The sequence below is a fragment of the Lagopus leucura genome, unplaced genomic scaffold (genome assembly GCF_019238085.1).
Source record: "Lagopus leucura isolate 7727_CA_CO unplaced genomic scaffold, USGS_WTPT01 Super-Scaffold_739, whole genome shotgun sequence".
Taxonomy (NCBI): domain Eukaryota; kingdom Metazoa; phylum Chordata; class Aves; order Galliformes; family Phasianidae; genus Lagopus; species Lagopus leucura.
In genome coordinates this window covers 21041697-21052285 of record NW_024962255.1, presented here as the reverse complement: position 1 = coordinate 21052285, position 10589 = coordinate 21041697, and the positions used below count along the sequence as shown (strand labels likewise).

The window sequence follows — 10589 nt, the reverse complement described above, 5'->3', positions numbered from 1 at the left end:
TGCATCTGCATGGACTTAAGCCAAAGCCAAAATGACAGTTTGGATTCAGTGGTAACTGAACTTCCATTAACAGCTGTGCCCAGCACCCCATAAAGGACAATGCAATCTCACTGCCTGTGCAAGAACAGCCTCTCCCAGCCCTGCTTTAGGGAATGGTGTTGGAAGAGAAGCTCCGGGGCTGGATGGGCTGTGCAAGGTGTTTGCATTGCTCCTGTTCCTGTGTTGTATAGCTCCCCCGGGATCGGGGTTAGGGTGAGGCAGTGGGGCTGGAGGAATCAGTAACGCGATGTTCATCCTAGTGTCCATGGAGTTACGGGAATGCTTGGAAGGATGAAAAAGGGCAGCATGAATATGGTTTTCTCTGCAACACGGGGTGTTTCGGGGGAAGACATCTGGGCTCTGTGCGTTGCTCTTTTTGTACAAAGTCACAAGCCCCTTCCCCATTCCAGCCCGGGTCCCAGCTTTGCTGGGGTGGGACGTGGGGGGGATACCTTCGCGGTGCCCTCCTCGCGTTACAAAGGCATCTCCCTCCTCGGGAAGCGCCGTGTGGGTTGGGGACCGTTCGGGGTTGATGAGGTGCGAGCGCTGCTCACTTCGTGCTTTGATCGCTCTGGTCCAAAGACCCTCCCAAAGGAGGTCAGGGATGCTTTCTGGCTAGACAGGTGGCGCCAAGTTCAAGCTGAGAGAGCCCGCGGCACCGCCGAGCCCCAGCCCGGGTGAGAGCTCAGCCTAGGGGATAGGGGCTTGAGATCAGCGGCCCCCAACCGCTTTTCCCAGGGTCCACTCTGCCGGTGATGCGCCGGGCGGCGGAGCTGGCAGCCGGGAATCGCTCACCCCGCAGCCTTAAGGCGGGCCGGGCGCTCTCAGTGTTGGGGTATCGCGGCCAGAGAGGAAGCGGGTAAAATTCCCGCCGGTCGTGGCAATATCGGTATCTTTAAAAGCCCCTCCGCGGGGCTGGGCCTGCCCGTGCCCTGCCCTCCGGGGGATAGGGGCAGGTTTGCACTTCAAGAGGGTTTCCCCGGCCCCGCAGACACGCTGGAGCCGGGGCCTTGTAGACATTTGCCAGACGTGTGAACTTTCTTCCTCGCTGGCAGCTGTTATCTCTGCTCGATTCCCACTTTGATGTGGCTTCGCACTTGCAAACTAGCCCGCTCGGGACTGAAGCGCCTGTATAAGAGCTGATCGAAGCCGACAGCCCCAGCCCCTCACCGCCATGAGCCAGGCCGACTTTTCCCTGGCAGAGCACAAATCCGACGGGATGCGGCCCCACATCTGCTGCGTCCCCCCTCCCCGCGCCCCCACCTCGCGGGGCCGCGGCCGCAACTCCCTCCTGGCCAGGGCCGAGCCCCGACGGGGGAGTCCGCGACCGGAACAGCCCTTGGACTGTGAGCCCGGCGCGGAGCGGCGGAGTGGGACCTGTCCCCAGGAGCCCAGCGAGCGCTACCTGTCGGAGCCAGGTAGGTGAGAAGGGTGGGAGGAGAAAAAAGGAGGGTGTGGGTCGGGACCTCAACTTGTGTCGGCGCAACGGAGGCGGACCACGGTTGGGGGAAAAGGCTTCACCGCCGCCCCTTCCATCCTTTCGGCAGCCCCTGACGGCGGATGGCTGAGCGCCGACGAGTCCTCGGGCTACGAGAGCGAGAGCGCCGGCGGGGAGCGCTCGGAAGCGGAGGCGCCGTGCGGAAGCCGCGGGCGTCAGCGGCGGGCGCGGACCGCCTTCAGCTCGGAGCAGGTGTGCCGGCTGGAGAAGGCATTCCAGCACCAGAAGTACCTGGGAGCCTCGGAGCGGAGGAAGCTGGCGGCCGCCCTGCAGCTCTCCGAGGTCCAGGTGAGTGCCGGCCGTCTCGCATGGCTGCGCTGAGACGTTCTAGCGGTCTTTGGCTGAGTTCCACTGTTTAATACCTAACAACTTAACTAGCCAGGCCTCGATATACATCGAGTTGTGTCTATCTTGCAAAGGTTATAGACGTTCTTAACGCCCTAAAGTGATTCATCCATAACCCTTCCGCACTCTGATCCTCCGTGCTTGGTTAGCTCTGGCATCAGTCCAACACAGGCAATTAAAGCAAAGTGAGCACGGAAAGGTCCGGTGTACTGCCGTTGTTTGCACTTTGCACTTGTAAGCAAAGTACTGAGCTGTTACTTCCTCGCCCACCATCCCTCCTATTTCTTAGATCAAGACGTGGTTTCAGAACAGGAGGATGAAACTGAAGAGGGAAATCCAGGACCAACAGCACCTCGTATCTCCTGCTCCGCTCTACAGCTTCCCCCCGGGAACCACCCCTCCAGCCCTCCTTTCCGATGAAGGCTTTCCGTTGTCTTTCCACTATCCCTTTGCTACACAGCATCAGAGACTCCTGCCTCTCCCCCCGGTGTCTGCGATGCAGCTCAGCTTCTCCTTCCCCAGATACGATGCTTTTCAAAGCACCTACTGCTTCATGGCAAGCGAGCTGCCGTACTACCATCAACACTTGCTTCCTCTTCATCCTTCTTTCCATTCAGTAATTCAGAATAAAATGGACAATAAATGCCATCCTCTGTACACCTGATAGTGAAAACAAAACATGGCAGACAAACAGGAAAAATTGATGAGTATGATGTATTAGTATAGGGAGAGAATGTATTATTCTCCACTTAGATGGATTTTTTTTTCTGATTTGTAATCTTACATGTTTATTTTTCTAAATTAATTGTAAAGAGTAATATTTATTAATATTTGTACTAATTAGCATTAAAATTTATTGGATGTGGTGCCTCTCAGTCTTCTTTATGCCTCACCTTTTTGAAAAGCTTTATTTTTTTCCCCAAATACTTCTATCTTCTTCCTTTGATTTGCACTTGTGCTGAAGATACTTTAAGCACAGCTGAAAGGCAAAATTATGCTATAGCTATGATGCACTTACAGTTTTGTGCCTACAGCTTTCATTTTGTGCTTGCAGCAGCTGAAAGGGAACTGAAGGAAGAAAAGCCAAAGCAAAAAATTGCATTTGCAAGATTTCCCACTGTGTGGAACAAAATTAAGTTTAGCTTGGACTGGAAATTGCACACCTTCGGTTTTCACATGTATATAAATTGACAGATGTTACCTGTGCACAGTGTGCAAAGGTTTCATTTGTGAACTGCTCTTTCAATAATGGGGAAAAATTAAAAAACTGTGCATATTACCTGGCTTTCCTGCAGTCACAGTGAGAGGGATTCTGTATTTTGTTATGTTTGAGAGCCTGAGCCTTGCCAGCTGTATCATACCATGTTTGAGGCACAGCAAAGGAGGAAGATGAAGGTGTTTTTCTTCTGTATATTAATTGATGTATTGCTGAAAACAGTCTGTTTTCCACCTGAGAGCTCCAACCGTGTTAATCACAGATGCTTGTGCAGCTGATTCGTTTTTTTAACAGTGATTAAATAGTTCAAATGTTCAGTTTAGAGTTCTAAAGTTTTACAATTATCAAAGCCAGTATCTTGAAAAAGATTTAAGAGCATAATTAGAGTTCTGTTAATAGTTGTATTGTCTAAATGAGATTTTAATCTGCAAATTTGGCCTTTGATTCCCCACTGAATGCTCATGGTAATTGCATATTTTGAAATACTCCTTAGTTAAATTGATGCTTTTAGGAGAAGCAGCATTTGAAGGGAGCAGCTTTAGTTTTTTTTTTTTTTTGCTCTAACGATCCTGAAACTTTTCTTTTCCCTTTCCCATTAAGAAAAAGTGGTCGTTCTCAGGATCGTGGTTTTTCCATGGAGGGAAGGGATTAATTAGCACTTTTCTTTTAGAACTTAATGAAGCTTATTCAGTTCTTCTAAGTGCATTAAAAACTAGATTGGTTGCTGCAGTGTAGTCTTAATTTTCCCCTTGTTGCCCTGCAACCCAGGGGCTTCGAGTCTCAGTGTAACAGCCTGGGGGCTCCTCACTTTTGAAATGATATCTAAACCTGATGCCATCTTAACACTAAGAGGTGCAAGGCTGGCAGTGAACTTCCTGGTCAGCAGGGGAAGCAGTGTCTGGAATTTACAGGGTAACTGGTCCTAAGTTGCCATGCTGCGTTTTCTCTGGGTTGTACAGCCTGTGTGCACAGTGGCAGATTAATGCACTTTCTGCCCATTCAGTTCCCGGGCCCCATCTCAGAGCAGAGTCCTGGTGGGGCTGGGAGCAAAAAGGTGTGGGTGCGTTGAGAGAGGGATCTCCTCTGAGTGACAAAGATGGGTTGCACCCCTTCCGCCCTGTAAGGTATGGATGCTTCTTTACAGCATGGTTGGTGATTCGGATTTGGGGTATTACACCAGAGAAAACAATCTGGACAGAAGGTAGGACTGTGGGCAGAAGTTTATCTCCTATTCCTCACTGTCCCTTGTTGTCTGCCAAGAACTGTACATTCAGCTTTGCTCTCCTCAACCCCAAAACACAAGTGGGGTAGTGAAGAACAGCAGCATTGTACAATGGGGTTGTAGGCCATGTTTATCAACTCCTTTTTTATTCATAACCTCTACCTCAAAAAGAGATATTCTATTGTTATTTTCATTGGACAGTGCAAAGTTATTTAGCTTTCAGCTAGCAATCAGGTTAGGATGGTCAGGGGCAAGAGAGATATAATCACACCTGCTGGTGTAGCTCCACACTGATACAGGGAGTGCTTCTCCCTACTCCCTTCCTGTAGGCTTGAATCTGTTGTTCTCTATAAAGCTTGCTTGAGGATTTTAAGGAGCAGTCCCAAGTGTACCTGATGCAAGCCTAATGCTGCACTGCAGCTTGAAGTTATTGAATCTGCCAAGTTCAGCTGAAGCTGTAGATGTAATAACTAATATTTCATGTTTTCAGTGGTGCATTAGAACAAAACTTAGGAACAACTGGAGTGTTTTCAACAGTAGATTTAAATTACAATCACATTTTGCACTGGCATAAAAAATACGATTGACAATCCCCTAGCTTCCTCTTTTAAAATGCAGCTAAGTAAAGAGGAGGTGACTTTAGGGACTGTGCAAAATAGACAGATGAAATACAATATGAGGCAATTTGTGTTTGGCCACAGGGTTGACACTTATTGTATCACTTTTATTTCAATTTGTTTGATGTCATTGACAAGCCTTTTCTTAAAAGTCCCTTGTCATGAACAGCTATCACTGTGTCCTCCATATAGTTCATCATGTAGCTACTGCATACATATAATAAACATTCCCTTTTCTCTGTGAAGAACCGCATGTGATTATAGGTTGTTTTCTGAGAACAAACTCTGGGAAAAGTGTTTCAGTGCAAAGAACTGAAGGCTGTACAAGTTTCAGATCTTCCACTCTCAGTATTATACCTCGAGGCCGTTGCTTCTTTTTAACATTAGGGGAAAAAAATATGAAAAAATAAGTCACACATATATTTAATATAAATAATTACTCTTTAGATATTTGGCAGCTTACAGATAATCTTTGGCATTGTTAACAAGAAGGTAGGTAGGGCTGGAATCTCAGTCCTTTGTGGTCGTTGGTTAAAGTCACAGCTGGGATCACAGCAGAGTATGCAGGCAGTGCTGGGCCGGGGGGAAGCAGCAAAGCTGTGCCTGGCAAAGCTGCCTGTGAGAGCTGCGCTGGAACAGGGGGCGCCAGCAGGGACGGGCTAAGCCCTGCTGGGTGCAGGGGAGCGCTCAGGGTAGAGGAAACACTGATATCCACCCCATGAAGACAGCTGTGTGTCACCGTATCCTGGTAATGGTGATAGGGCAGGAACAGGCCTGAAACAAGGGCTTCTACCCTGGCATCCTGTGTCTCGCGTTTAAATTTCATGCGGCGATTCTGAAACCAGGTTTTTATCTGGGGATAAGAAAGGAAAAATCAAGAACCACCCCACTCCTCTCCGTTCCACGCAGTGATGCACCTTGCTAGCCGCCCTGCTGTCAGACTTGCAGGGTAGCAGCTACAAGACGTGGGGCTGATAACGCTGCTCTGACGGTGTGGCGATTTGGCCCACCTGCGGCTCAGGTGCGGCAGGGCTGGCTCTTGCTCTGAGTGGGATCTCACAACACCACCGCGTGTAGGCATCGTTTTAAGAGAGAGACGGCCAGAAATCTGGTATTTATGAGTCAGTACAAACCTATACAACCGTGCCAGCCGAAGCGAGAATGCCGACTCCCCGCAGTTCTGTGTGGCAGAGCCGTCGGCAGACCCGCCCATCCCCTCCCTCCGGCCCCACGCCCGCTCACCTGGCTCTGCGAAAGGTCCAGAGCCGCAGCCAGCCGCCTCTTCTCGCTGGCGCCGATGTAGCGCTGCTCGCGGAAACTCCGCTCGAGCTCCTGCAGCTGCGCCGCCGAGAATTTGGTGCGGGGCCGCGCGCCGCCTCCCGCCTCCACCTCGTGCGCGGGGCTGCAGCGCCGCGGGGCCGGGTGCGTTATGGGAAGGGAGAGCGGCCTCGGAGGGGCGGCGAGGCGGGTAGAGCCGCACGTGCCGCTGTTGTTCTCTCGACGGCCGGCAGCAGCGGTCCCGCCGCGCGCCCCGCACTCCCCCTGCGCTGCGCTGTTACCCCCGCTGCGGCTGCTCTGCGCCAACCACTCCACGGAGAAGCGGCCCTTCTCCATGATGGTGGGGCTTTCCCCGTTCTCTGAAACCGTCCCGGTGCTGGGGGCAAACATTTAAAGCGTTTTCCGCGGCGTGGCTCTCCGAGCATCAAATGAGGCCGAGAACAAAGGACCCCGTTGAGAGGCCTTTAATCTCCCTCTCAGGTGATTGTTACATCCGCCTAATCTCTGAGCGCCGCAGTTAGCGGGGCTCAAGGCTGCCTGACCTGGCGCCAAGTTCAGCCCTGAGTCACCCCCTGGCCGTACAGCTCTGATAACCACGTTGCGGCCTGAAATGGCCGTTGTGCCCCCGACTCCAAGCACATCGCGATTTTCAGTTTTTTTCTCCCTGGGACCGAAGGAGGAGGATTCGGGAGGGGCTGGTGACGATGGACAGAGGACTCTTCTGTGAGAGCTCACCCCACATTTGGAGTTTTTCTTGCCTTTCTATCAGCAAAGCGATCTGAGGTATGAATAAACACTCCTTGGCCTTAAAAACAAGGGAAAAATATGAAGTTCTGGTATCTCCCCACGATGCCCATAAGCAACGTGCTGCTCTTTGTCAGCTCAGGGGGCATTGGTGCTGTTTGAACTTGGAGCATTTCACTGCTGCCCCTGAGGCTGAGGGCAGAGATAAGGGCTTTCTCTGTGCTCTGAAGTGCACGGTGCAGTTGCTGACCTGTGTTTGTGCAGTACCTGAATCATAAAGAAGTTTTCGCGGCGGGAAGAGTCGCAAGTAGGTTGCAGGGGCATTAGCATGGCAGATGGTGAGGTCATCTGTTAGAAATCAAGGTGGGAAGTTCTGAGCCCTCTAATAATGAGTAGAACAAGTTAATTCTTATGAATTAATTCAAGGACTGGGCAGTGAAATTATGCTTCAGGATGTTGGGCAGGACGAGAAAGGCTGAGAAAATGACCAATTGGCTTGAAATACGTCAGTTCATGTCTTAAAACATCTCTCTTCCCCACACACTAAAAAATGTATGCATTTCAAAGTAAACAGTTCTGATGTTTTTATAAAGTAGATCAAAGAAGAGAAGTGTAATCTCTGTTCAGAGGCAGTCTGTTCGAGGATGATTCAGATAAGGGTGAGAAAAGAACCTCTTTTACGGTCTGAAGTGGGCTTGGGATGGCACAGTCCTTATCCTCTGCAAACACGGGCTAACACATTTACAGGTTGTTTCAGTAAACAGCCGCCACTGCTTGAGTTTATACAGCCAGAGATAATGAACTAGCTTTCACACAGAGCCGAACGTGTTTGAGACATCATGTTAATTCGGAGACTTCAAAGAAAACCGTGTCACGGCGAAGTATTTGCAGAGAGCTGGCAAAAGTAAAATAATGCCACCCTTCAGGCCGTTTTCCTTTAAGGCTGTCTATATTTTCTGAGGCAATCGTGGTTTTCTTTTTCCTCTCATAAAATGCAGTAGGAATTACGTGCCCTTTTGCTTAGAGCGTTGAAACCCGACCAGGCGTTTGTAGAAGTTGCCTTGAGCGTACTTCATACATATGTCCGCAGATCTTTTGTTCTCCTTGTTAATGAGAAGAGTTCTCTTGAATGTTAAGTTGGGAGCTTTGCTACTCTCCCTCTCTCTCTTTCTCTTTCTTTTTTTTTTTTTTTTCCCTGAAGAGGTCCCCCACCTACAGTAATCTCTAACTTTTGAAAACTACCAAGATGCAAGTTACATCGTACCTGTCCCTTTTAATGAAGAAAAACAATCAAAACTCAGAGGAAGTTTGGAGGAGGAGACTGTTGCTAAGTCTTCTTTGATGGCAATGAGTCCTAAGTACATTCAGAATGATTTGTCTGGAACGGACCATTACAGATAGTTTTAGTTAGCTTGGTTCCTAGTCCTATAAACAACTATAGAATTATAAGCATGTAATAAGTCAGTTAATTGTAAAAATGCATGGTTGAATCTATTGATCAGAGAGTCTACTGTATAGAGAGCAGAACTTAAAGTGCTGGTTAGAAACCTGAGTGTTAGTCCTGGAAACAGTGAGTTCTGTTGGGAAAAATTATAAAGAGACAGTCAACTTCTTAAGTGAATCATTACAATGCATTTAGTGTTACAGATAACATCTAATCACAAGGAGCAGTAAAACATCATTCCTTTATGTTATTGTTTCTACTTGTTAATTATTATTGTGCTGATGTTAGTAGATGAGCAACAAAGGGGAGTTCCGCTCTGATGGCAGCCCTAAAATTTGCATTTTATTGTTAATGCTGGGCTTAGTGTGCTTTGTTTTATTTCTGTAGTGATTGATGTTACTTATTTATTTATTTTACCCGACCAGATTGGAAGAATTGCCCTTACAGCTTTTGGGACAATATCTTTAGTTTCAAAAGGCACAGGGAATCAATATATAATTTTTGCACTTATTACATTAATTTTCAGGTTCATGAAAGGATTAAAGGCTTCCAATGCTTCTTCTTTTTTTTTTTTTTTTTTTTTTTTCCTCCTTCTTGAGACCAAATTACTTAGGAAAATCTTATAATTTGTACTTAAGAAGCTAGGAGTAGAAGTTTCCACCTTGTCCAGCATATGCTGAAAACCACATATCCTTTTGGAGAAGAGGGAAAAAAGGTAATCTGAAATTTTCCATCTGCTCTTAGTGAAGCCTTACACAGATTTAGGTTAGAATTACTCTGAGAACTGCTGCTGATGATAATATATTTGCTTTTAAAATAATACAAGTATTTTTAATTTATAGTTGTAAGTAGCATAACACAGATGTACTGCGCTGCTTCTTAGACAGTACAGCATATTGGAAACACTATTTTTTGCCTTGGTATAATTGTTAGCAGAAGACCATGTTCTAACATGAAGTGGCTGTCCTAGTTTTAAACACTGGCCCATTTCTTGTAAACAGAAGTGAGGTCATAACATCAAAGCTTTATTGCGATATCATGTGACTGCCCTCTAAAAATGTTTAGTGTTTGTTCAACACCGTCGTTTATCTGTAATATCTTTCTGCCATTTGATACTGCCGTTGATATTATACCTTTTTTGCTCGTTTTTGTTCTCTTCATCTGCAGAACAAAACTCAACAAGGACTTCAGCAAAACTAGAAGGTGGCACACATGTGGCCATGAAAGTTATAAACATGAGAATGACTCATGTTTTAAGAGACTAACGCTGTTCATGCTTTGTGTGTTATAACAGTGATTTAACTGTTCTGTTCTAACAGAAAATCTGCACTCTGAGGTGCAGAGGGTTGTTTAAAGCGTCTCTCACACCCTTCAAAGGATTCTGATGGAGTAATTGCAAGGCTGTAAGTGAACACCACGCGAGGGCAATTACAATTTAAAGGGTCATTGCTGCGTGTTCCTACTTAGCAATTATCACTCAGTAGATCCTGCGGTGAAACACCCATCTGGTCTTTCATTGATTGTTAGCCCTTTCTATGATTACCTAGAGGACAGAAAGCACAATGACCTGTTTCTTATAGGCTAGAGAGGTGTACTGGAGGAGTAACTGCTCCATATCTTAGGCTGTGACATACTGATAACCTTTCATGACTGAGTTTTCTGGTTTTCTTTTGGTTATTTCAGTGCACTGTCTTACAGTAATTAACGTGTTTTAGTTATTGGCTCAGTTGTGAAGAAAAGCAGTAGTTGTTCAGCATTGGTTTGGTTATGGAATATATTAACATGTAGAAGCTGGGTTTTTTGTCAGTATGCTAGCAGTGAAGCTATCTATATAATGAAGTGCACCGAGGGTTAATTCAATCATTTGAAAAAATTCTAAGGACACTCATTTCTACCTTGAATGAAGGATACACTCAGCTAAATGACACATTTTCAGTAGTACTAGCAGCTCTGCAGTTGAAGAGAGATGTCTCCCTTACCTGCATGCGTTTTCCTACACGCTCTTCTGATCTGTCAAGGAGTCTGCTTAGGTTTTCAGCTATTAAACAAACAGGAAAGAGAAAATCAGGTGCCTTTTAACAACTGTGAGGGCTAAACCTAAAAGGCTGGATGAGCTCCACAGCCTGTACAGAGGAATGTTTGGACTGTGGATGAGATAGAAATGGTGTGATTCCTATTAGTAGTAA

At 47.1% G+C, this 10589-nt stretch overlaps 2 protein-coding genes across 2 annotated transcripts; one reads left to right on the top strand and one right to left on the bottom strand.

Annotated features, from left to right (window-relative positions):
- The first annotated feature begins 1153 nt into the window (after nucleotides 1-1153).
- On the top strand, nucleotides 1154-2633 carry LOC122175571 (homeobox protein vent1-like). Its single transcript, XM_042863331.1, has 3 exons — nucleotides 1154-1457; nucleotides 1587-1825; nucleotides 2172-2633. Exons 1-3 carry the CDS (start codon nucleotides 1214-1216, stop codon nucleotides 2544-2546), a joined length of 858 nt encoding a protein of 285 aa, XP_042719265.1. The 5' UTR covers nucleotides 1154-1213; the 3' UTR covers nucleotides 2547-2633.
- A 2177-nt stretch (nucleotides 2634-4810) lies between these two features.
- Nucleotides 4811-6551, bottom strand: LOC122175479 (homeobox protein vex1-like). Its single transcript, XM_042863175.1, has 2 exons — nucleotides 6180-6551; nucleotides 4811-5790 (listed from the first exon to the last, which is right to left on the bottom strand). The coding sequence occupies exons 1-2, from the start codon at nucleotides 6549-6551 to the stop codon at nucleotides 5419-5421; spliced, it is 744 nt and encodes a 247-aa protein (XP_042719109.1). The 3' UTR covers nucleotides 4811-5418.
- Nucleotides 6552-10589: the final 4038 nt, after the last annotated feature.

What these genes read in the sequence shown, in the direction of transcription:
- LOC122175571 (XM_042863331.1), top strand. Translation starts at nt 1,214, where the DNA reads ATGAGCCAGGCCGACTTTTCCCTGGCAGAGCACAAATCCGACGGGATG. An exon ending in GCGCTACCTGTCGGAGCCAG is followed by an intron (nt 1,458 to 1,586) that starts GTAGGTGAGAAG and finishes TCCTTTCGGCAG; the next exon opens with CCCCTGACGGCGGATGGCTG. An exon ending in TGCAGCTCTCCGAGGTCCAG is followed by an intron (nt 1,826 to 2,171) that starts GTGAGTGCCGGC and finishes CCTATTTCTTAG; the next exon opens with ATCAAGACGTGGTTTCAGAA.
- LOC122175479 (XM_042863175.1), bottom strand. Translation starts at nt 6,551, where the DNA reads ATGGAGAAGGGCCGCTTCTCCGTGGAGTGGTTGGCGCAGAGCAGCCGC. An exon ending in TGGACCTTTCGCAGAGCCAG is followed by an intron (nt 5,791 to 6,179) that starts GTGAGCGGGCGT and finishes TCTTATCCCCAG; the next exon opens with ATAAAAACCTGGTTTCAGAA.